At 36.3% G+C, this 25,000-nt stretch overlaps 1 protein-coding gene across 1 annotated transcript in view; it reads right to left on the minus strand.

Annotated features, from left to right (window-relative positions):
• Positions 1 to 54: 54 nt before the first annotated feature.
• The window catches only part of LOC119577825 (protein capicua homolog), a 25,252-nt gene continuing 306 nt past the window's right edge, over positions 55 to 25,000 (minus strand). The window contains 20 exon segments of the mRNA XM_037925418.1: positions 55 to 828; positions 2,861 to 3,064; positions 3,190 to 3,360; positions 3,547 to 3,678; positions 6,684 to 6,844; positions 8,191 to 8,407; positions 8,643 to 9,008; positions 10,347 to 11,296; positions 11,885 to 12,058; positions 12,198 to 12,354; positions 12,509 to 12,656; positions 13,264 to 13,572; positions 13,710 to 13,898; positions 14,161 to 15,373; positions 15,616 to 15,850; positions 16,346 to 16,468; positions 16,847 to 17,003; positions 17,005 to 17,050; positions 17,180 to 17,351; positions 24,131 to 25,000. The exon segment at positions 24,131 to 25,000 is cut by the window's right edge and continues 306 nt beyond it. Of these exon segments, the coding sequence (XP_037781346.1) occupies positions 755 to 828; positions 2,861 to 3,064; positions 3,190 to 3,360; positions 3,547 to 3,678; positions 6,684 to 6,844; positions 8,191 to 8,407; positions 8,643 to 9,008; positions 10,347 to 11,296; positions 11,885 to 12,058; positions 12,198 to 12,354; positions 12,509 to 12,656; positions 13,264 to 13,572; positions 13,710 to 13,898; positions 14,161 to 15,373; positions 15,616 to 15,850; positions 16,346 to 16,468; positions 16,847 to 17,003; positions 17,005 to 17,050; positions 17,180 to 17,351; positions 24,131 to 25,000 (6,068 nt within the window). The 3' untranslated portion in view covers positions 55 to 754.

Consider the following 25,000-nt stretch of genomic DNA (forward strand, 5'->3'; position numbering starts at 1 on the left):
CCTACTGAATTCCATTCAAATGAAATACATTTCCCCAAAGCCATTGGTTCGGGTGTGTGTGCCCTTAGAACTACTCAGCCATTGTTCTGTGTTGCACAGAAAGAAAGATACACAAACACAACACTCACATACACGCAAGTAATGTCTTACAATACAAAATACAAGACAGTTGTAAAAATTCCAAGCAATCAGATAATGTACTAGAACTTTGTAATAACAAACTATATCACTTCTTAGGCAGAGCTATTTGAAAATTACAAAACTTGTTTTAAAACTTTTTTACCTTTTCATTTATGCTGATTAAAGGTCTCCATTAGATGTCTTCTCAGGTAAAAACATTGAAGCATCATCAGTTCAAATATGAGCAACATCTAAATGATATCTGTGACATCACCAGTGAGTTGATCTTCAGAGGTACCTCTGAGTTCAACAGTTTCCACATAGACAAATATACCTTGTTTACTGTCATACTGAAAGTCCAAAGTCACTGATCCTGCCACAAGTTCACAGAGGCAACAATTGAGCAACAATGCACGGGCAGCATGGGTGGCAGGCAGGATCTACAGTGGAGGATTCATCAAAACCACTGATCACAACTATAGCTTCTTGAATATTGATGGAAAAAAATCACAGACTTGTTGATAATATCAAGCACTAGAGATACCAATAATATATTTCTTTTATTATGATGTTTGACACCGGTAAAACAAAATGAAAATTAACAATGACTTAACAATCTAGCAATAATTTATCATTACGTGGTCACGGGGAGCGTGGTGGAGGCTTGGCTTGACGTTGGCACTGCTGCAGGTAGGGATCCTCTTGCACCTGTAATGATGTGTATCAACAATAAGGCAAATCAATATCCTTTCTCTTAAAATCTAAGTGTATTCCAAGAGGAATCTGGTGAGATATAAGCATAATAAGCTAAAAAGAATTTTAAGGATTTGAAATTGAGTAAGAGTAAAAATCAAATTATATGAATATGCTAGGGCTGAATGTACTGGACGGTGTCCTAGCACACTATGGCAAAAATTAATGGCTGCCTTATAAGCCCAGCAATGAGCATGGCAATAGCCATGCACCCAGGCCTTGTCAAACTTAACCCAAAATTTTATCCAAATTGGTTAAAAAAAAAAAAAATTACTTCCTCTATCTTGGTTGTTCTAATGAGTAAGCACATGTGTGTAAAAGCAGGTCAAAATAATTATAAAAGTTATCAAGAGCTCAACATTTCCTTAATACTGATATGTGACTTGTGTTATACTGGACCAGCTAAAAATATCTGAATGACAGAAATGTTTCCTGCTCTAGAATCAAGTCCTAGATTTAGTATTGGTCTGTAGCTGTTGTTACAAACAATCTAACATAATAGCGTATTTAAAAAATAATTAAAAAAAAATAAATAATAATAAATAATAAATAATAATAATAATAATAATAATAATAATAATAATAATAATAATAATAATAATAATAATAAATAAATTAAATAAATAAACATATAATAATCACACACCAATGTCTAATATTATGGAAGCCTGAGCATTTACTATAATTATAATCCTAATACAAAAGTAAGCAATAATGGAAAGAAGTTTATATTCATATTGTTTGTTTTATGGAAGATCATGTTATATATATATATATATATATATATATATATATATATTCTGTTAACCCAAATCCGACGGGCAAAGTATGTATGTACTTGCCATGTCCACTATGAGTTTACTTTATAGATTGTTTTTATACATAAAGGGCTACAATTGTACTAAGTCATCAATGAGCCAATTACGAGTACTGCCTGTCTCACCTCACCTTGATTTTTGAAAATATTTTTACGATGCCTTCTATTACTGTTACTAATGTCAATAACATTATAGTAATTACAATATCTATAAGGAAAATAACACCATCGATATTCATTGCAGTAAAAAAAAAAAAAATCTCACCAATTCCAGGAAAGGTGAATTCAGGTAAGATCACAAGGTCTACTAATTGACTCCTTTGTGGCTAAGCACTAGCAGAGCCATCTATGTGCTGAGACATTTCAGAAAAAAATAAAAAATGAGCACAGCATTTTCCTGGTGGCATGGAGTTAACCAGTTGGATCCGTGTGACGTGAACATGCCATCATGGGAAAATCTGGCTGTAGGCCAGGTGACACGAACCTGCCCTTGTGAGTGTTGTGGCTGAAGGCCAGGATGATGGAATAGACTCGCAGAGAGTGTACAAACCTATTGGGTGTTTTATTTTACTCATTTGGTAATTTTGCAATATTCCCTTCAATGTATGTGTGGAATGAAATGTGAGCAGTGACTGGAAGAGTGCCAGCTCTACGAGGGCACCATTTCCATGCTCAGGATTGTATTCCTGGCACCATGAGCAGCAACACAGGTTGTTATACAGAAAATTTACTATTACATAAAAAAAAAAAAAAAAAGTGTTACATAGTTTTATTTTTCTTGCACTCAGTGTAGACTATCTTGAGAGATGATTGGAGTCTGTGCATAGAAGACAAAAATAAATAAATAAATAAATATAAAATTACCATCTGGATAATGCAAATCAAATGGCAAATATGGACACTAGAAAATGGTCAAAAAGGTAAAAACACTTATGCGTAACAGGAGTAATAACTTTAGAGATGGGAGGCATAAAGTCTTGCCACCACACTCATGTATTTGTGCGCGCCTGGCCTACAAGCAGCCACCTGGCAGAGCGGCCGCTCACATAAGCCTAACACCCGTATTTTTGGTGATGTGATTGCTGTGAAGTGATTGCAACCTGGATCCAATGGGTTAATATGCACATACAGTGAGTGCATTTATCATTTTTTCTTGATATCTCTACTTACTGTTATGATTATTGTGAGAAAGTTGCGGATGCACTGGTGCTCCATGTGATGCAGCAGCAGCTGGGTTGGGACTACTTGGTACACCTGGAGTGTTTGGAGTGTTCTGATGAACTTTTTGTCGTACTTCACGAATCTTTAAGATAAGGCAGCTCTTGGTGGGGAAAATATCAGAATTACGTGCTTGGAATGCTGATACTGCCTGGTCTGTAGGAAGGAGTAAATTTCAAGCATATTAATACTACGCCAGTAAAGAACTTGTATTACTATATCATATATTCCTACTGAAAATACCACAGCAAGTCTCCACCATTACAAACCACTGTACTTACTAGATGGAAACCAGCCATATTCTGAAAACAGTTGCATGACAAGAGCGCGACGCTGGTCAAGAATATGTCTTAGGGAAGAGTGACTTTTATCTGCATCACGTGGAGTTTTGGGAGTTCTAGGTGAACGTCCACCAGCTGGAGAGTCTATATCAGCTGTTTCAGGTCTGGGTTCTGTAGAGAGTGTAGTAGAAGTAGAATCAGTAATAAAAAACACAATTATTCTAAAGGGAGATAAATATACAAAAATGAAGTTTCAGGCTATTCAACATCATTCCTCCCATTAAACACTCACTATATCAAAATAATCACTTCAAACTACACTTGTGAGAGGGAAAATGGGAAGCTTTAAAGTCATACCTTTGAAAGTTTCAGGGTTGAAATCAGGAGGGAAGAACTTGGATCCCTGTAGTGTGGATGATGGAGTGAGTGACGGAGTCAGGTGGGGGGTGACGCTCATGGGGGTTTCGGCTTCGGATTCCTCACCTCCAGCTATGGGTAGAGAACTCACTCTTTAGAGTCATGTCATAAAATGTAAATAGAGAACAATCTTTTCAATACTTAGAACTAAATTACTGTTTATGCATATTTCTCTAAACACAAGTAAATAATGCAAAAATCTATCAACTTGCAATACCTTCTCTTGCTTAATGACTAGAATTTATTTATTGATTACCCTGATAACTGCTGAGCTACAAATTTGGAATACTGATAGCTGATAAACTGGTGAATTGAGGTCAGCAAGCAATCTTCAGGGCCCAAAATACTAATCAATCATTAACAAACTCAACCAATGCATAGATATAAGCTGAAACTATATTTCATCTTATCTGAACTTTTATATTAATTTTAGATTATAATGAGTCTGAATGCAAGTAAGCCGACACTAGAAATGTTCATTTTCTTTTCTTTTTTTGCCGATATCTCATTTTAAACAGCCTATGTCATCCAAACAAGACAAACACTAAATAGGCTTCACTGACTAAGCATATTATCTACACAAATTTTATGCAGTAACAGAAATTGTTGAATAGTAATTTAAAATACTGCTATGTATTTTCAAACATTCCTATGCACTCATTCATTATCCAAATTTCTTAACTCACTGACGCTGGGAACATGCACTGTTCACTATGGCTTTACTTTATTTTTTTTTATATACACAGATGGCTCCACAAGTGCCTAATCACCAAGGAGTCTACTACTAGGCCTACCTGACCTCACCTGTTTTCCCTGTTCCGCGATTTTTTGGAAAAAAGTTTTTATTTCTATTACTATCATTACAGAATATAATTAATATTATCAATACTATCATAATCAGTATCATATCATTATTTACAAAACACAATATTAATAGAAAGCATTTTTTTCTCTGAATAATCAATTAATGGCATAAATAAGTCAGGTAGATCTAGCAACTGGCTCCTTGGTGACTGAGAACATGTGAAGCAATGTGAAAAGATAAATGAATGAATAATTAAATTAATAATAAAATAAGCAGTGAAGTCTTTGTACACAATCTCCTTGTATCAAAAGCTAATTTCAGAGTGGATATGCTGCAACTGGGTCCTTGTATGAAAAACTGCTCAAGCAATGTGAAAAGGAAAATTGGAGTGGTGAAAATTTACATTAGCTAAGCAGTGACGGTACTTAGCACAAGTGCATAAACCTTTGGGAGGTGATTAACCGTATTAACGGTCACGTGAGACCAGTCATAGAAAATGGGCTCAGGCGGGAATGTGTACGGCGGCACGGAGAGGATTGGGGGACAAATTGACGCATTCGGCTTAAGGCGACGGTGGCCCACGGGATGACTTACACAGAATGATTAAATTCTTGCCGTAAAAAGGTTAAACTCATTTGGCGAATTTTGCATTATTCCCATCGATAACTGAGAATGGAATGTATTGTCAGTAAGCCATGACTGGCAGAGCACCAGCTCAATGGAGGACACCACATTTCCATGCTCAGCATCATATTCCAGGTTGAATTACAGAAAATTTCAAATTACAAAAAAAAAAATATTTAATTGACACAAATAACAAAATGTTAAATATTTTTATTTTTCTTGCACTGAGTTGTAGACTACCTAGAGAGATGATATGGAGTCTGTGCAAAGAAAACAGTCTATTACCATCTGGATAATGAAAATCAAATGACAAATATGGACATTGGAAATGGCAAAAAAGCTAAAAATGCTTCTGCATAAAAAGGAAATAATATTGCAAATAGGAGGCATAGAGTCTTGTCACCACACACACATGTTTGCGTGCGCTCGGCCTACTAGCCATGCACCTGGCAGAGCAGCTGCTCATGTAAGCCTAATGCCCGACATTCCACTTAAAATCAGGTATTTATAAAATATAGCATTAGAAATACAAATAGGAAAGGAAGGGAAGGGGGAAAAAAACATACTGGGCAGTGCTTGCATACAAGTATTCTGTGTGTCAATTGGTAAATTTCATGAATCTGATACTGTTCTATCACAAAAATGTTCCACTTAGAATTGAGAATTAAAACAATATAAAAATTAGGAACAGGAATAGGAATAAGAATGTAAAGTGAAGTGAGGGAAGGGAAGGGAAGGGAAGGGAAGGGAAGGGAAGGGAAGGGAAGGGAAGGGAAGGTATGAAAGGGGGGAGGGAACAAAAGGGATGAGAAGGGAAGGGAAGGGAACAAAAGAGATGAGAAGAGAAGGGGATGGAGGGGGGGGGAAGGAATAAGAAAAGAGAAGGGTAGAGACAAGAAAAGATAAGAAAGGAAAAAAAGGAACCTAACTGGGGAAAGAAAGAGAAGAAAAATTCAGGCAAGGGAAGCTACAGGAAGAACAGGTAAAGAATTAGTAAAGATGGGAAGGGAAGAAAATATATGGAAGGAAGGAAGAAGGGAAGGATGGTAAAGAGATGGTTAGTAAGGAGAGGGAAGGGAAGAAAAAAGAGTGGGAGAAAGGGAGGAAGGAAAAAAAGGAGGGAGAGAGTGAGAAAGGGAAGAAGGGGAAGGGAGGAAGAAAGGGAAGATGAATAAAAAGGGAGGAAGGAAGGGGAAGGGAGGACAAAAGGAAAGACAGGAAAGGGTGGAAAAAGGAAGGATGGGAAGGGAAGGGGAGGGGAGGTGAGGAAAAGGAAGGAAAAGGTAGAGAAAGAAGAAAAGTACAGCTGGGAGAAAAAAAAAGAAAAAGGGAAGAGACAAGTCCAGAAGGGAAGGGCATGAAGGAAAAAGAGAGAGAAAGGTAAGTTAAACAATGTGAATGAAAAGAAAGGAAGATATGAAAAAAATAGCAAAAGTAAACAGAAAGGAAGAGAAGATAATAACAACACTTAGACCCAAGTAGCTTAATCCCAAAATGTTTACATACACTTTTTCAATAAAATCTATGCAAACAGTGATATAAAAAAAACAGCACCATAGGCTATAACACATAAGATAATCCTTCTTCAGAATAATATATCTTTAAATGAGCACATGAGAAAATCTGAACCAAAATCAAGAGTACTCACTGGAAAGCTTTCTCTTCTTTCTATATGAACTGATAAATGTGCGAGGGGATGATGGAACAGAAGGGACGGTGTTAGTGTTAACATTTGGAGACTGGACCTCATCAGGGTTAAACTCCGGGAGTGCCACAAACTTCTGTTCAAAGTTTACTTGTTCTAAGACCCTGGGGAGGAGAATATATGCAGAGTCATTAATGGTGAGAGATGTATATGTGGTACTGTAAGTGAATCAAGACCTATCTTAACTCATTCATGACACGATTTCCCCAAACCACACTGAGCCAAGCACTGGGTTTCATGTACAGTCAGCCATGTATGAAAACTTTGGGAAATATAAAGTTACCCAATCCTTTATACTTGTAGCTGTGGCATAAATTATTCTTTAGAAAATGAGACTAAAAAGAGACTTTAAGCCTAATAACTGAGCAAATGTTTACCAGAAACAACTAAGAGCAGGCTCAACCATGTGTAGCATTCGCACTTGCCATTCAGCATTTGGAACTGGTTTGCCTGAATGTAATTAGACATTTTCCAGCATGAGTGGGTTAATTCAAATTACAATCTACATTAGAATCTTCTAACAAATAAAATTATTAATAAATAATGCAATTCAGCCTTTATCAACTTTACTTTTTTTTCTACCATTTCAATACTAAATAATGCAACTCAGTCTTAAACACCTTCAACTTTTCCTCCCCATAATGAACTCAGTATAACTTTCTTCCTTTATAATGTCACTTCTACTGAAAAAAAAAAAAAATCCACCAAAATTGAAAAACTTGAATACTTAAACAGCCAACAATGAATTTTTTTCTTCTTCTTCTTCTTTTTTTTTACAGCATCCCCTTCTTACTTCTAATATTCCAAGTTCATTTCTAAGAGTTATACAAATTTTATCAGTTCTCACTGCCAGAGATATTCTTACCCATCAAGATGGTTGTTGCATTTGTTTTTCTTCAACTAAAGAAAACATCAAATACCTACATGCAAAAACGTTTGAACATCATACATCTATAATCAAGCTTTACTAACCAGTGCTCACCTAAACTATTAATACTCTTGTTTAACTTATCTATCAACCCTCTGCTGCTGGGCACATGTAATGTTCATTGTAGTTTAGTGAATTTTGTTTACACACAGATGGCCTTAAGTGCTAAGCCAACATGGAGTCACCTTATTTTTCCCTTCCTCGAGTTTCTAGGATTTTTTTATTATTATTAATAATATCAATACTATTATCACTATAACAGTAATTACAATTATATCATCAAATAGTGAAAAAGATTTTCCAAAAATCAAGGAAAAGGGTAAACAAGAGAGATAGGTAGAATTAGTAATCGAGTCCTAGGTGACTAAGCACTGTGGAATCATCTATATGTAAACAATTAAACTAAATTTACTGTGGACATGATGTGTATGTTACATACCATCACTAGTGGCACTGGCTTAACTGTACTTCATATTATTCTACCAAACCCATATTTTGAAGTGGAAAGAACATGTATCTTACTTGTCCATGCCATCCTCTATATTTTTCTTGAAGAAACTTTTCTTCCCACTGGGAGATGGGGGAACCGATGCCATGTGCTGAACTCCAGCTAAATCACTTTCACTGCTGTTGCCTCCTCCTGGAGACACCTTGGTCTCTCCACTGGGTGGCTGTGGGGGTGCCATCTTTATATCTGGAGACAGTTGTGGTGGGGTATCTGCTATTGCAGAGTTTTGTCCTAAACAACAATAAAGAGAGGAAAAGGGTAACAAAATCTGAAGAAAATATAGAATTATACCACATATTTGCAAAAATTTCAAAGCATCTTCTCATGTGAAAACTATCCAACTGGTGTAGGAGTGGGTATGTGCATTTGTGTGTGCAAGAGTATGTACCTGTATGTTTGTGTCTATCCAAATGCTTCTCTGCATGAACTAGAAAAACAAAATATGTGTTTCTTGTTGTTCACAAACCTGTTGAGGACTGTCTCTTTTGCCTTGGAGCTTTGCCTAGCTGGGCAGGGGTTGGTGCAAGAATAAATTTTGGTTTATCATCTAAATTCTCTTCCTCAGTTCCAGCTCCTGCTATGCCAGACCCTGTGGTTGCAAGAGGTATGTTTGCTACCTGGGCTTTTATCTTCTGCTGTTGCTGTGGTTGCTGCTGTTGTGGAGGTGGTTGTTGCTGTTGTTGCTGCTGCTGTTGTATTTGCTGTTGTTGCTGTTGTGAGTGTTGCAATTGTTGTGGAGGTGATGACTGTTGCACAGGAAAAGATATGGCAGCTATGGACCCTGCAGCTGGAGAGTTTGTCACAACTGCTGCAGCTCCTCCTGACCCTCGACCTGTAAGGTACAAATATTAACTGTTAGCACTCCTTACAGAATAGTTGCTTACTTAAAACAAAATAGATAATATATTTCTAGCAAAAAAGTAGTATGAACAAACTGCCTTCCTTTATAATTTTTCATTCTGCATCATTTACCAGACAAAAGTTCTACCCTTCCATTCTTCCCAAGTTTCCTTACTACTATAAAAGTAAATTTCAGACACTACCAAGTCTTCACTATAGAATTCAACTTTGGATACTTGCTATCTTTTTTCTCATTCTACTGTGTGTCAAGTTGAGGACATTACTGTAATAGTAAGAAAATACAAAAAGATTAAGATACTTAACACACAGCACAATCTTGTATATTCTCTTTGAAAATGTCATTCTGGTTACTTGATAACATAAATGTTTCTGCACAAGAAAATTCGCAGTAAATCACTGATCTGAAAGCATTACAAGATATCACAGAGGGATATATATACTATTGGGAGTACTATACATTTTATCAATCATAATTTGAAGAAAAAATTATCTCTGCCAATAAACAAACATTACCTATGAAAGTCAGTTGTTTGTTCCAAAATTTAATTCTATGGCTATTGCAGATATATAATAATGAAGAGTTATCTTTTGTTCAGAACAGATGATACTGATTAAAAAGCATAAATAAGTAAAAGAATCACTCCTAATTTTCTGCAGTGTGAACTTCATTTTCATTTCATGAATGCACAACTTAAATAAAATTGTTACAATGGAATATTTTCAAAATTGTTTCAACAGAATATTTTCATGTTCCATTATTGTAAATCTTTTTAACATCTTTCACTAACATTATCCCTATTTCCCCTAAGAATCTATGTTAACATTTATAGACTTCAGTAAATAAGAAAATAACATAATTAACATAAAAACTTTAACTATAAATGCTATAAACAGTGGTTATATCATGGAATGTCCTTTTGAATTAAAGAGAGCAGAATTAAAATAAAACACAAAGTTAATCCCTTCTCGACAGGTCACTTGTACAAGCGTCATAAAATACCACTTGGTCTGTGGGGTATAGCTGTACACGCAGCAACGCGCCAGAGCGCATGGTGCGAGAAGTTCCGCTACATGTAGTGGACCCCCGCGCCCAGAGTCTGGACATCGCTAGAAATCACCAGAGTTTATGACTCTCAGAGATTTCTGATACCAGTCGGTGCTGGATTAAATGTATAAAAAGTATCAATCTTAATAATGATGACCATGTAACTAACTGAACTCTGAAGCAATTCACTTATCCCATGAAAATAAAACACAACACACTCTTGACAGGATAAAACTTTAAATTCTATTCCACTACTAGACATACCTGCTGGGAGTGTCTGATAAGATGCTTGTGTAAGGGAAACTGCTTGACTAACTCCAAGCTGAGGTCCAACAGTTCCAATTCCTTGTCGTGACCCTGAGATCAACACCATTCCCTGAGCTTGTGAAGCAACTGTAGTTTTCGGTACTCCAGCCATTGTTATGGTTTTGATGACACCCCCTGGATCTGTGGTCGTCACTCCTGTGGACGGAACCATCCTCATTCCTGCTGCGGAAGAGACTGGGGTAACAGTCAACTGTTTAGCAGGGTCTGCTGACACAATTAAGTTACTTCCCAGTATCAGCTTGCCATCTTGAGTGAAAGACGGAACAAGGTATTGCACATGTGTAGGTTGACCAGACCCTGTTGAGACTGCTTTGGTTACACTTGGTTGGCTACCTACTGGGGTTGCTGGGGTTGTTTTCACTACCACATTGGTGACGTGCATAGGAGAGTTTCCACCAGGGGCCACTAAAGTACCACCTTTAACACCAGTATTCAGTAAGGCATAATGGCCTGATGGCATTAAAATGGCAGTTTTAGGAATGGTTCCTCCAGATGTAGTGGTTGAACAAGCAGTAGTGGTGATGATCCCAGAGTGATACACCTGCTGACCACTGCTTGGGATAACCTGTGTTCCAGCTGGGAGTGTAACACCTGTGCCAGCAACACCTCCTAAGTTAGTCTTATTGCTGTCACTCTTGCTTGTGCGCAGACTAATTGGTGTGTCAACTAACACAGGTTTCCTCTCCTGGGTGGTGACAGTGAGGTTATGAATAGACTTGATTTGATTGGTCTTCATAACAGTTCGTTGCCCAGCTGGTGAAGACACATTGCTAATGATCTTGATATTGGCACCAAGGTTGGCTGAGGACCCTGTGCCTTTTTCATTCTCTTGCTGCAGAATATTGTTCTCTCCAACACTCCTCACCTTTGGGGAAGGTGGCATTGACCTGCTGAATTAAGAAAATTTAGTTCACAGCTGACATTGGTGATTATGTAGATAACCTTGTGCTATCCACAATAGGTTTTGCATGAGGACATTAAGAGCATGCATTTTTGAAGTTATAATCAGTTAATATTGAAAAGTAAACCATTACATAGATATGTAGTAAACATAATTCAAAATCAATACAGAAAATAGCACTGTAACACTAGACAAAATTGTTGAAAAGATTCCACTACTTTTTCAAAATTCATCATCAGATTCTAAGGTCTATTTTAAGATGGCTATCACATTACAAAAAAAGATTTTCTCATGCACTCATAAGAATGTCTGAAAAGACTACATATTGTAAAGAAAAAATATTCTAATTAGCTGTTTTTTTCTGCTCTTTTTTTACTACATGATCCCCAAAATCTGTTAATGGTATCATCACATTAGTTCCTTATTCAGTCAAGCCATCATAAAAAAAAACAGAAGGAAAATCTTAACTGATAACAAAACCACAACAGAGAGAGAATAATAGCAGTATATTTAAAGCAGTAAAATGTAACATAAAAAGGATTCCTCTTTACATTTTTAAATAGCACATACACACCTGAAGGCACTGCCTGTTGACTGCAATGAAGATGTAGAAGGCATGTGGAATGTTGGGGTAGAAGGCAAGTGAATAGGCGACGGTTTACCAGCAGCATTAAGCTGATCAGCCCCTAACTGAGCTGAACCTGTTGGGCCATAAAGTGTAACTACTTCCTCTGTTGAAAGAGATGGTCTGCAAAGGAGAAGGAAGACATGGAATTAAAGATATGCCTTGCATTAAGTGTATTCTAGACACACACACACATGCACACACTCACACACACATGCACACACTCTAATATCAAAATATATCAAAGTTTTTTATGACTTACCTTCCTTTAATTGGCTTCGGCTTGTACTTTACATCTCCACTACCTGGAGGAGAATAAGGTCTTCGCAACCGCTCACTAACTTCTGTGTCACTCTGAGTTTCAGAATCTGAATCACCTACACGCTCTTTACACGCTAAATCTATCTCACTATTCACATCTGAGGGTAAAGAAGAGACAATTTAATCTTGAGAAGAGTAAACAAAATATGCAGATAAAAATTAAAAACAGTACACGCATACATGAGCATGACTTATACATATACTATATAATTCATATTCCCATACAAACAGAATGTTGATGGGACCACCAACCTGTTTTAACACTTGTTTTATCTCCATTCCCCTCAGCTGCTCCTTCCTCACATATAACCATCTTGGAGTCATCATCTGACACCTCTGAGCCAATGGTATCTCTTCTTGGCCCACTGGCATTTGTACCATGTCCAGGCACTGAAATCTGCTTTGTCACATGAAAAAAAAAAAAAAAAAAACATATATTACCACAAGTATCAAGTTAAACCAGATTTTAGGGGTGCATGAATGTTATGATGATTTGCAATAGTATAAATGTGGTGAAGAGTATTAAAAGTGGAGAAAAAAAACAGTGAGCACTTCAGTTCCAAATTTCTATCAAAGGGAAAATACACTTAATCTTGCATTTCTTATCGAAAGTCTGAGCAAGGCAGGAAAAAGACAAGGATACACTACAAGAACAATAGAGGAGGAGGAGGAGGAGGAGGAGGAGGAGGAGGAGGAGAGGAGGAGGAGGAGGAGGAGGAGGAGGAGGAGGAGGAGGAGGAGGAGGAGGAGGAGGAGGAGGAGGAGGAGGAGGAGGAGAATGTATAAAGCAGGAAAAATGGGGTAAACAAAATGATATATAATCAAAGATGAATAAGCTAGAATATACAAGGGAGTAAATGCCCAAATATTACAAAACAGGGAAAAGATAACAAGATAATCAGCAAAAGGGAATACAAAGAGGAACAAAAAGAGGAGAGAGCAAACTGGAGAAAAAAGAACTAAAGTACGACAAAAATAAGGGAAACCAAATCAAGATAATGGCATACCACATTGTTAGTCATAGTGGTTGGTTGTGATATGGTCAGCTGGTTTCCTGATACAGAGCTTGGGATTTTCCTTGCTGTGGAGGTGGGTGGATCCTGGGGACCAGGGGTGAGAGGTGCTGAGGTGACATTTGGAGTCAAGGGTGGGCCACTGCTGTTAGGGCCCCCTGGAGTAAGAGGCATTCCTTCTGATATTGGTCCTCCTGGGGTATATGGGGGACCATCTCCCTTGTTAGAGCTGGTGGATGACTTGCGTCGATCTTTGCTGCACCATTTCCAGTCAGGATGGGCTCGGTAGTGATGCTCTTTAATCTGGAAAATGGAAAGTAGTTGGGAATTCATGACAGTGAATAAAATGAATCTTAAGTATAATAATCAAAACAAAGGAGAAATTATCTGTTCATTATTAAATTTGTTTTAGTTTTCAACATACAAAATAATATAGTTACCTCAGAGGCAAGGCTGTGATATTTCTGCTTTTCTTCAGGTCCTAGGGCATACCACCATTCTCCTAGGATTTTAGAAACAGTTCTGTTATCTTGGTTAGGGTATCGCTGATGTACTAATGGCCTATGTCGCTTGCTGAAGATCATGAATGCATTCATTGGTCTTCGTATGTGCTCCCTTTCACCTTTTCCCTGTAAAGTATAATACATAAATTTCTGGTAAGGTATGTATGTGATCTAAATTTCAGAAGATACACAGAGTAACTGAAATTAATCACAACCATAAATTTTACTATAGTGTAATACTCTTGAACTTGTAGCTTTCTTTTCATAAGACAATTATAAACAACCCTGAAATAGTTAAGTTGAGTTTCAGTAATGATACAAAACACTAGATAAAAATAGAGAACATTACTAAGCTAATATATCTTGCAGCATTCACCCCTACACACACCTTTCTTGGACTCTTTGGCTCCTCCTTCCCAGAAAATGACCCCAAGGACTGAGTTCTTCTCTTATTATTCGTACTGGCAGTGTTATCTAGATCAGTCAGGAAAACATCATCATCATCCGCCGTCATGTCGAAGTCCGTTTCCTGACTGCATGACTCTCTCCGCTCTTGTCCATCTTCTCTCGTTCTGTTATTCCCAGCAACTCCATCATTCATGCTCTCTGCTATGCCCTTGCCATTAGTTATCACATCACCATTAGTTGCTGGTTTGACTTCAATCTCGTTTTTTGGCGGCTGTTGATTATTTGCATTCCTATTGGGTGTAGTAATGAGAGGAACAAGCTGACTCCAGTGATACATGGGTTGGTTTTGTTGTTGATCCCAAGTAACTTCCCTTCCCTCTTCCTCTTTCCCAGATGAAGCATCAACCATAACATGGTCTGTAGAAGGAAGCGACACATGGCTTCTTGGCTGAGTTATTATCACAGCTCCTGAGTTTGGCCCAGTTAAATATGAGGTTGTTAGTGGCATCACTTCTGTTTTCACAACAGTCCTCTGATTTGGAGTTTCCTCTTTTTTGATACCTACAGTTTCTATTGTAGTCATCTGATCAGATGTATTTATTTTACCTTCTCTAACAGTAGCACTACTGGCACGCAACAACAGTCCTTCCTGCTCCCCAGAACCTCCCATGTGCCCTTCCCCATCATTCCCCGACTTCATGTCTGCAATGTCGGGTTGTTCATTACTAAACCCCAATCTCTCAATTGGCCGAAATCTATTAGAGAGATCCTGGGGTTGCGGTTCAGAATCTGGTTTGGATTCACTAGCAGAGGTGAGAGCTTTCTCCAAGATGACTGCAGATGACTGACCAGCTTCTGAGACAACTGCTTCTCCTGAATCCATTATCTTCTCATGATGGCCTTGGGAAGAGGTTGTAATCACCTGGCTGCTCAAGGTGCTCACATGAGGGTGGATAGTAAGGACACCTCTTCCATCTTGTATGACAGAATCAGGTGCCTGATGCAGTCTCATGCCTGAGGGCCCTGTCATTGCCAAAGTTGCCTGAGGACCCTGAATACTAAGGGCTGATGATACACCATGGGGTTGACCCACAGGCATGGCATGGCTAGGGGAGGCTCGGATCACACTCGTGCCACCCGTTGCTTGGCTAACTGTTGATGGCAGTTTGGTCACTGGACGAACTAGTTCTGGCCTGCAAGTATAATAAAGAGAATTTAAATTTTTTTTTCTGTACTTCAAGATTTTTTTAAAGATTAAGTTCAGATTTAGCAAAAAATAATAATAATCAACTAGACTTGAAGAATTAAAGGCCTTGATCTATGAACTGGTAAAGTGCTTTTTTTCTTCATTGAATTTCTTACATGACAAATACATAAAACATCTTAATTCTTTCCAAGAAAAAAACAAGCAACAAGAAATAAATGTTTTACAAACCGAATAATAGGCTGTCTTTGAGGGAGAGCAGGTGCAGGATGTCTACTGACATGGTCGTGTGAGGCCCACTGGCGACCAGTAGGAGATGTAATTGGGGCGCCAGGTTGAGAGATGGGCATAAAAACATTTCCTCTGGGACCCACAGTTACAGGACTCTGGATAGCTCTTGGTGATATGGATGTTGGAGAGAAACCGCCCGCAGGGGTTGTAGATCTCGAGGAGTTGCTAAGCGTCACTGAAAATAAAAGATGTGGTTGTAAATTTCAAAACATTTTTTTTACATATATACTTATCATTATACAACTGTAAGTACTCCACAGTAAATCAGATTTAACATAAATATCTTTAACATCTCATGAATTTGTCTTTTTATCACAAATTGTTTAACTTTTGTAGATTATTCAACAGTATTAATAACTCACTTAATCAGTCATGCATTTATGATTTTTGAATTCAACTGTGACGATTTATACAATCTGTATTTAACATTATGATTTCTTAAAGTCAGTGCAAGCCAATGGCTCATACCTACCTGCCATATAAAACACAATATAGTGGGAAAAATTAACTATAATATACAATACCTTTAGTGGATATGGAGATAGCGCAACTATATGCTAACTACATACACACCATAATTTAGTTCAGAGGGAAAAAAGAAATGGCTATTAGTATCTAATTCAGCAGCAAACTATAGTATACAATCAAACCATAATAATACATGACTTACTCAGCATGTTTGCAGCCTCAGTTTCATCCTGGGATCTTGGGGCAGTGAGATTAAAGTTTGGAGATGTATCCGAATCACATGACATCTCTTCCCAGTTCCCTTCAACACTCGGAGTGTCTTTCCTATAGTAAAAGAGAGGGTAAGATATCGAAAAAAAATCTAAGAATCTCTTAATTTCTCTCATTTAATGACTTGAACCTCACATGCAAACAAAATGAATTAATAAATATGTTTTGCTGATTTCTTCATGTATGTGAAATTTATGCTTAAATCCTTAAAAACTTCTGAGTTCATGAATAGTTATCCAGCAAATATGGCGATATTCTTTCATTTAGTTGTATTAAACCCTAAAATAAGTATTAACTACAAGAAATGGCATCGTTTAAGTAGTAATGCTTAGATGCTGGACATTCATGGATATCCAGTTCACATTTTCAACTGGAATAACATGCATTTTACTGCTAGACAAAGTTTTAAATACAATTAATTACATGAACTTACCAGCACTGAAGGTAATGGATGAGCTTCGAAGCCTTTTGCCATACATGGAAAGATGTCTGGAACAATATCCCTGTCTCTGACTCTCCTTGCTGCATCCATCCTTCCCACAGAGCCGCCGCCACTGTTTCCCATTGAATTTCTTACGAATACAATTCGAGTGTTAACAAAGCTTCATTTTTTGTATAAAGCGGGGTTAAGTTAGATCTAAAATAGGAAAAAATACAATAAAATCAGTGGTCTTAGCTTTCCAATCGTGGCAGATATTTTAATAAATGGGGCAACAGCACCGCACATAAGATGAAGTCCAGTCTCTTAAGAATACTGTGACCGTACCTTGGTGTCACTGGAGTCGATCTTGGTGTGGTGGTCCCAATACTGCCATGCTCAATCAGGCTTGAGGTAGACCCACGGCTGTGCATAGAGGCCCTTTTGGGATCCCCCATGTATTTACTACCCAAAGCACCTGGAGTCAGGGACAGCGACCTGTGGTTACCACTATAGTGACCTGAAAATAAATAAATAAATAAATATATAAATAATACATAAATAAATAAATAAATATATAAATAATACATAAATAAATAAATAAATATATAGATAAATTAAATTAAAAAATAAAAATTAGATGTATAATTTTTCTAACATCTTAATGGCACAGATATTCAGACATATACCAAATTCTTCAACTGCCTTCAAAATACCTTGCTACCAAGTGTATCCTGATCTTCCTCCTTTCATACATGTGAAACAAATGGTACCACACACACAGTTTGTTGTACTTTAAAACAACAACAATAATAATAATAGCAACAACAAAAGTATAGTAAAAATAACAATAATGAAAATGATAATGATAAATAGCAACAATAAAAGTAAGTATGACAATAATAATAATAATAATAATAATAATAATAATAATGATGATGATGATAACAACAATAACAATAACAATAATAATAATGATGATGACAATAGTGATGGTGATAGTGTTAGTGATGATGACAATGATAATGAAGATGATGATAATAAAAAAAAAAACCATAATGATGATAAAGATGTCAAAAATAAAAACAAAAACGATAATAACAACAATAACCATAATAATAATAATGCTTTACATCCCTATACACTGCAGTTAACACTTATAAAAATGAACACCCTTGAAAATTATAACAAGTAAATAGATATGTTCCCAGTACCTATAGTTACAGACACCCACCTATACATTTATGATTACATAACACTGACAGTAGACACAGTAGTTGTTGTAAAATGTTAAACAAGCAATAACAACGAGTATTCTACAATGTCAAAAATACTATGATATATCCCACAAAACAACGATGGAAACAATAACAACAAAGCTACAACATTATAAAGTTATAGTTATAAAGGTATGAAATAAAAATGTCAAAGTATCTTAATCATATATGTGACAACCATATTTTCAAATCCCTGGTCATGTTTTGGTCCAGAATTCAAACCTGATACATTACTTCCAGTTTTTCTTCTTCTTCTTCTTCTTCTTCTTCTTTTTTGTCCCCCCAACACTAGGTATGCTTCAAGAAAACTGACTCACTGACTCACTCACTCATTCTCTCTCATCTATACTGAAATTAGTGCTAGCTGGTACTAACATAACCAACACAGATATAAAGAAAGAGACAACAACAATAATAATGATAGCAATTAAAAACAATAATAGTATCAATACTAACTTTAACAACAACAATGATAATAGAAGCAATAGCAACAGAACAACTACAAAAACAATAATAATAATAAAATAAATAAATAAATAAATAAACAAAATAATAATAATAATAATAATAATAATAATAATAATAATATAAATAATAACAATAATGATAACAATAATAATAATGCAAAAAACAATGATAATTAACAATCAAGTCATCACTAAATAATATTCATAATGGGACACACACTCACAAAAACAGCAATGACAAGTGAAATTAATAATTTGAAAATGAAAAATTAGACAAAAATTGTGTTTTGAAGACTTGAAATACTGAGAGTGGTGTAAATAAAACAACAATAATAAGAAAATATGAAAGAAAAAAAGAAAAAGAAAACAGAATTAAACACAAATATAGTGAAAAAGAAAGAAGGAAAGAAAAAAGGATACAAAATATCAACAAAGCCATGGAAAAAAAGTTTGTAATATAAACTAACCAAAGCAAAGGGAATAAAACAATTTCAAAATAGTAAAGAAAACACTAGACCTATCATACAGCCATAAAAACACAAGCACACACACACACACACACACACATGCTCTCTCTCTCTCTCTCTCTCTCTCTCTCTCTCTCTCTCTCTCTCTCTCTCTCTCTCTCTCTCTCTCTCTCTCTCTCTCTCTCTCTCTCTCTCTCTCATACATATACCAAAATGATAAATAAAAAATTACTGTCAGGGTTAAGAAAGTTCAGAAATCTGAATATTTTGCTACATGATGTAAAAATTGCCTCCACAAAAATGAAGTTTGATATATTCAAGATTGTGATGAATCTGGTGTCAAAAACAAAACAAAACAAAACAAAACAAAACAAAACAACACACACACACACACACACACACACACACACACACACACACACACACACACACACACACACACACACACACATTCTAATTAAACGCATCACACGCACATGATCAAACACGCATAAAAAACAAATATTAAAAAATTATCACATTATGAAGAATTACCTGAAGTGAGATGAAACTACATTACTGGTCACTCTAACATTTCAAGACACATATGAAAATGGCATGTCAATCTATCCAACAGGCAGGGTAACCAATGTGCTAGAATTTTCTTGAATTCTGTATCTGTCCTATCATTCACCATTTATTTTTTCTGGTAGAGTCCAGTCCATTTACTTTCTCACTAGTCAGTAAATGCCAATGTGTCAGTCACCAGTTTTGACTCATTGTACCCTGTACTAATATTGGCTTGTATTCTGGATACTAGAGTTGAGACAAGCAGTTCATACTTGGCAACACTGAATGGTGAATTTATATGTGAAGGGGACTTACATAAGAACTACTCAGATATTATTAATATAAAGGTACAAAAATATAAGAAAGGCAGCAATGCATATTTGTGTATTTATGATACTATGTTAATTTTTGCACAATTCTGATGACATCTGATAGCTCACATGAATGCAACACAGACCTAATGGAGAGCCAAACAAAATTGTACACAAATGTACAGATAGACAAACTGACAGATAACCAACACACAAAGAGACACATTCATGTCTGATGAAGACAGACAAGGCCAGTCACATGGAGAGGTTAAGAATGAAAATCATCTTAAAAGAGTAATGCTTCCTGCCATATATCAACCAAAAAGTGATTATACAGACGACACTACAAAGTTAGGAAGGAAAATACTGGACATTTTAGGCTATTTTTTTTTTTTTTTTTTTTTTTCATTGAAATGATTCAAGCCTTCTCAGACTAACAAAAAATTCTCCTAATTTGTCTTAAAAGAACTGCTGAAGTTGTGCCTAACATACACACTCAAAAATCACCTTCAACTATATCACATAGGGGTCATCCCAGGTGTATCATTAACCTGTTGCCACCAGGGATTGCAGTACATATCTGGCATGTCCACTGTGATTTTAATTTCTCCATTGTTTACACATAATGAGGTCCACAAGTGCTTAGTTACCTTTTCCCTTAATTTTTAGAAATATATTTTTTTATTGCTATTAGTTATTAACATTATAACCGTGATGTCAAGGACAATAATAACCGTATCAATATCAATAGCATCCAAAAACTCCAGGAAAAGGGAAATCAGGTGAGGTCACATGGGCCTACTATTTGACTTGGTTGCTGACCACTTGTAGAGCACCTATGTCTAAACACAATTCACAAAACAAAATTATCAGCAAACATCACATGTTCCTAGCAATGAAGGTTAAACCCCTAAAACCCACTAGCCACAATCATGGCTTGCCACATTGTTGTGTACCTAGTCTGTTCTCCACAAATATACACAAGGTATCAAAACAGTAACAACTGAGTCCTGACATTCTTCTGATATCCTTTTTGCTCACAAATTGCCTCTGAAGTTACACTGGGTCACCATTACCCCTAAAACCCTAATCACCACGATCATGGCTTGCTGCATTTTGCACACGGTCCTATTCACACGATCATGCATGAGCTGTCAAAACTGACAGGCAATCTTCTTACCAACTTTTTCCTATGAATGAAATAGACCAAAGCATGAAGTTTTCATTCCTGTTTGATGAATATTCTCCAGCCACACACTCCATTCCTTTTCCCCTTACAGGCCCTCTTTTCCATCAGCAATCACAAATCTTATTTCCTGACTCTTTTTTGGTAATGCATGGAATTTAGTGACTATGACATGGTAATTCTGGTATCATATGGCATATATCATTCAGCCAAACACCCTACTCTCCTTTGATAAACCATACTACCCCATATCATAGAGTCACCTCCTGGTATCCTTTGTTTATTACTATTCTTGTTTAAATAATTATTTCTTTCACATTATTATTATTATTATTATTATTATTATTATTATGGTAAGCCATATAAAAAATCACACTGAAAATTTTGAGAATTATACCACCAAAGGTGTCTGTGCAAATCAAAACACAACTAAGAAAGAAAGAGAAGATAGAAAATCATCAGCTATTTATGTAGTAAAAACATATTAGCTGATCTTTTAAAATTATCAGAGGTTGGAGAAGTCATCATTTCAGAGCCTAAAAATATCAGTAAAAAAGTATCTAGAAAATTGAGATTTAGTCACTCAACTTGCATAAAATGTCATTGATTTGAAGGTTATACAACTTCTAGTAACTCTAGGTTGAAAAAAAAAATCAGGAAAAAAACTCATAGAGGGGAAGTGAATTATCAGTGACATTCTTGTATAACCAAAGAGCCCCAATATCCCAACAATGACCAATGTCGACATTTGAGTGACAGGAAAAATTTAATGGAATTAAAAGAACAATCAAGCGGTCATAAGTATGACTCTGCAGCAGATAACCACACAGGAGAACTATACTCAAAATGAGGCAGAATAAAAGAAAAGCATCATCTACGAGTAATGTTGTTACCTTCATAACTCTTCTTGTACTTGTGAATGATGCCTAACCTAGATGAAAATGCCTGGGCCATATTCCTAATTTCTAATTCAAATGTAATCTTTGAATCATATTATAACTACACATTTTAAAGCTTTATAGTTTTTATCTTCATCTGTAAAACACATCTTTTCTAGTGTGTAAAATCATACTCTTGAAATATGACAAAACTTTGCCTAGGTAAAATGTGAAAAATCTGGTATCATTTGTATAGGAGAGCCTCTCATTTGTTATCATACATTGCATTTGGCAGCCAAAAAATAGATTTGATGACCACATTACCATTAATATCTAATTTAATGTGGTTATCCATTCAACCTTTCTCCAAATACAGTAGATCTCACAGAAAATGCAGGACATCAACATGTATCAGTCACCTAGCCTGTGCTGATCAGTGGTACAAGTATAGGGGAGATAGCGAGCCAGCCAATAACTTATGATATGAACAAAGGTAAACATAAAAGTGAAAAGAATAAGCATGAGTATTGCAGGAAAAGAAGTACACAATGCAATGCAAAGATGATTGAACTGAAGTACTTGGAGATGAACTATCAGCAATCTCTCTCGTATTATCATTAAATAATGGATTAAGATTAAACAAACTTTATCTTTGCTCCCCTTAATTTCAAATCACAATTTCTGAGTATGAAAAACGAAGAAACATTTTTAGTGCCTCTACACCCCCCAGAACTAATTAGGTACTTTCACGTTAGTTTAATTATTTGCACTTGGCAAGCTTTTCCAGTACCAATTACTCAATGAATGTGAAGCTTTACTATTGTTCAGGGAAGATGTGTGGTTCTATAGAGTTTTAGATCATATTAAATGCTGTGCTGCCTAAGCATGTATGATGAAACAGTATTAACCCAAAGATGCTAGGAGGGCATATATAAAAGCCATGTTGTACTAATTTCTTATTTTATGAATTTCAATAATACATAAATGGCTCCACATGTGCTTATTTATTAAGGAGTCAATTACTAGGTTTACTTGATCTCACCTGTTTACTCTTTTACTTGAATTTTCAGTAGGAAACATTTCATTTTATTACTATGAGTATTTTTAATGACATAGTAATAACAATAATGGTGTTAATAGTAATAACAGTAACATTAGTAACAATATTATTAGAAAAAATTAAGGAACGAGATAAACAGGTAAGGCCAGGTAGGCCTAATAATTTGAGTTTTTGGTGACTAGGTGTTTATGAAGCCATTAACATGTAAATAATATAGAAAAAACAGAGCTGCAGTGGACAATGCATGTACTGGTGTTGATGAGTTTAGTTTATGCTGGATCATATACCTAACCCATGCTCAACTGTATGTAAGGAATCAATACATTTTAATAAAAAAAAATCAAAACTGTTTATATGCATTTTACCAGAATGTATCTTTGTCTATAAGCTCACAGCAACTACACTGAAAATTAGTGCTGCTCTTGGAAATTAACTTCATCTTTCAAGAGTGTCTTTCTTTTGTAGATAATCTATTTTAAGAGACAAAAAAAAAAAAAAGATTACTAGGTTAAAATGCATTACTATTAAACCAAAGTGTTAGAATTTAAGCACCATTTTATACATTTCCCTTTTCATATCCTAACTCACTTTTACTCACTCACATTACATACTGACATGCTCCAATTTTTTTTTATTATAGCTTTTTTTATTACCACTTTTCTTGATTTTCTCTTGAATCCCTTACATTTGCTCTCTCCCTTTTTTATCCTTCCTTTCCTCTCCGTCTCTCCACCCTTTACTATTTGACCACTTCTGCAATTCCCTCCCATTTCCTTCCAATACATAAAGCCTTTTTAATACAAACACAGACACAGACACACACACAGACACACACACACACACACACAGATTTCCACTCCAAGTATTTGTCACCCCAATATAACTCTTACTCCATCCCAATAGCACATTCATGAACATACATTTACATATCTTCATCTATGAGAAATACAGACTTTCACACACTAACATACAAATCCTTGAAACACCCATACCTACACATGCATGTGTATCCAAAGGCCAACCCACACATTAATATCACAGTTTTATCTTACTGAACCATCTAAATAATCCATCATTCTTTACTAAAAAAAAATTCAGACATACCTGTTTCTGAAGGAAATGTAATATCCTCTCTTCCAAGGTCATCATCACTGTCATATTCATCATGTCTTCTCCTCAACTCTTCAGACCCAGAGCTCAGACCAGCAGACCCTGACTGACCACTGAGTGGTGTCATGGCTACACTGCCAGGTGGTGTTACATGGTTGGGAGGTGTAATGGTACCATAGTTAGTTGGTACAATGGAATAAGGAGGTCCAGCAGGTACTAGGTGCTGGGATGGAGTTTCCTGGTAGCTTGGTGGGAGATAACCACCAGGCTTATGAGAACTATACTGATGGGGTCCCGTGGATAAGACAGATGATTGTCCATGGGGCTCAAGGTCCTCCCACCATGGAGGCTGTAACAACCGTAGATGTGGTCGTAACAGCCAATGGTTATTGGTAACAGCTGAGCCCTGACTGCCTGCCTCCCCACTGATTCTCACCAGGTACTGACAAGTTGGTGAACCTTGACGTTCATACACAACACCCTCTGAGAACATTTGTTGTTCCTTATCCAAACGTACCACTACACGTGCTCCTTCCACTAGCTGTTTCCCTGATGGAACTGCATCACTTATAACATCAAATTTTCCAGTGGTAAAAACATTGCTGTACAAGATATCACTAGCTGGATCAGCATCAATCCTCACTATAAGATCACATCCATTTTTAACACTCCTAATCACTGCAGGATAGTAGTGCGGGCCACGTTTAGCAAGTACTCTATGCCCTTTCCACTCACTCAAGTCAACAGGTGCTCGAGCTACACCCTGCTGTGAAGACCACATCTCTGGGGTCCTAGGCACTTCACCACCTTCTCTTGTATCCCCAGAAACATGATGCGAGGATAGAGTGACCTGAGCTGCAGCAT

This window comes from Penaeus monodon, chromosome 10 (assembly GCF_015228065.2).
Source record: "Penaeus monodon isolate SGIC_2016 chromosome 10, NSTDA_Pmon_1, whole genome shotgun sequence".
Lineage (NCBI taxonomy): Eukaryota > Metazoa > Arthropoda > Malacostraca > Decapoda > Penaeidae > Penaeus > Penaeus monodon.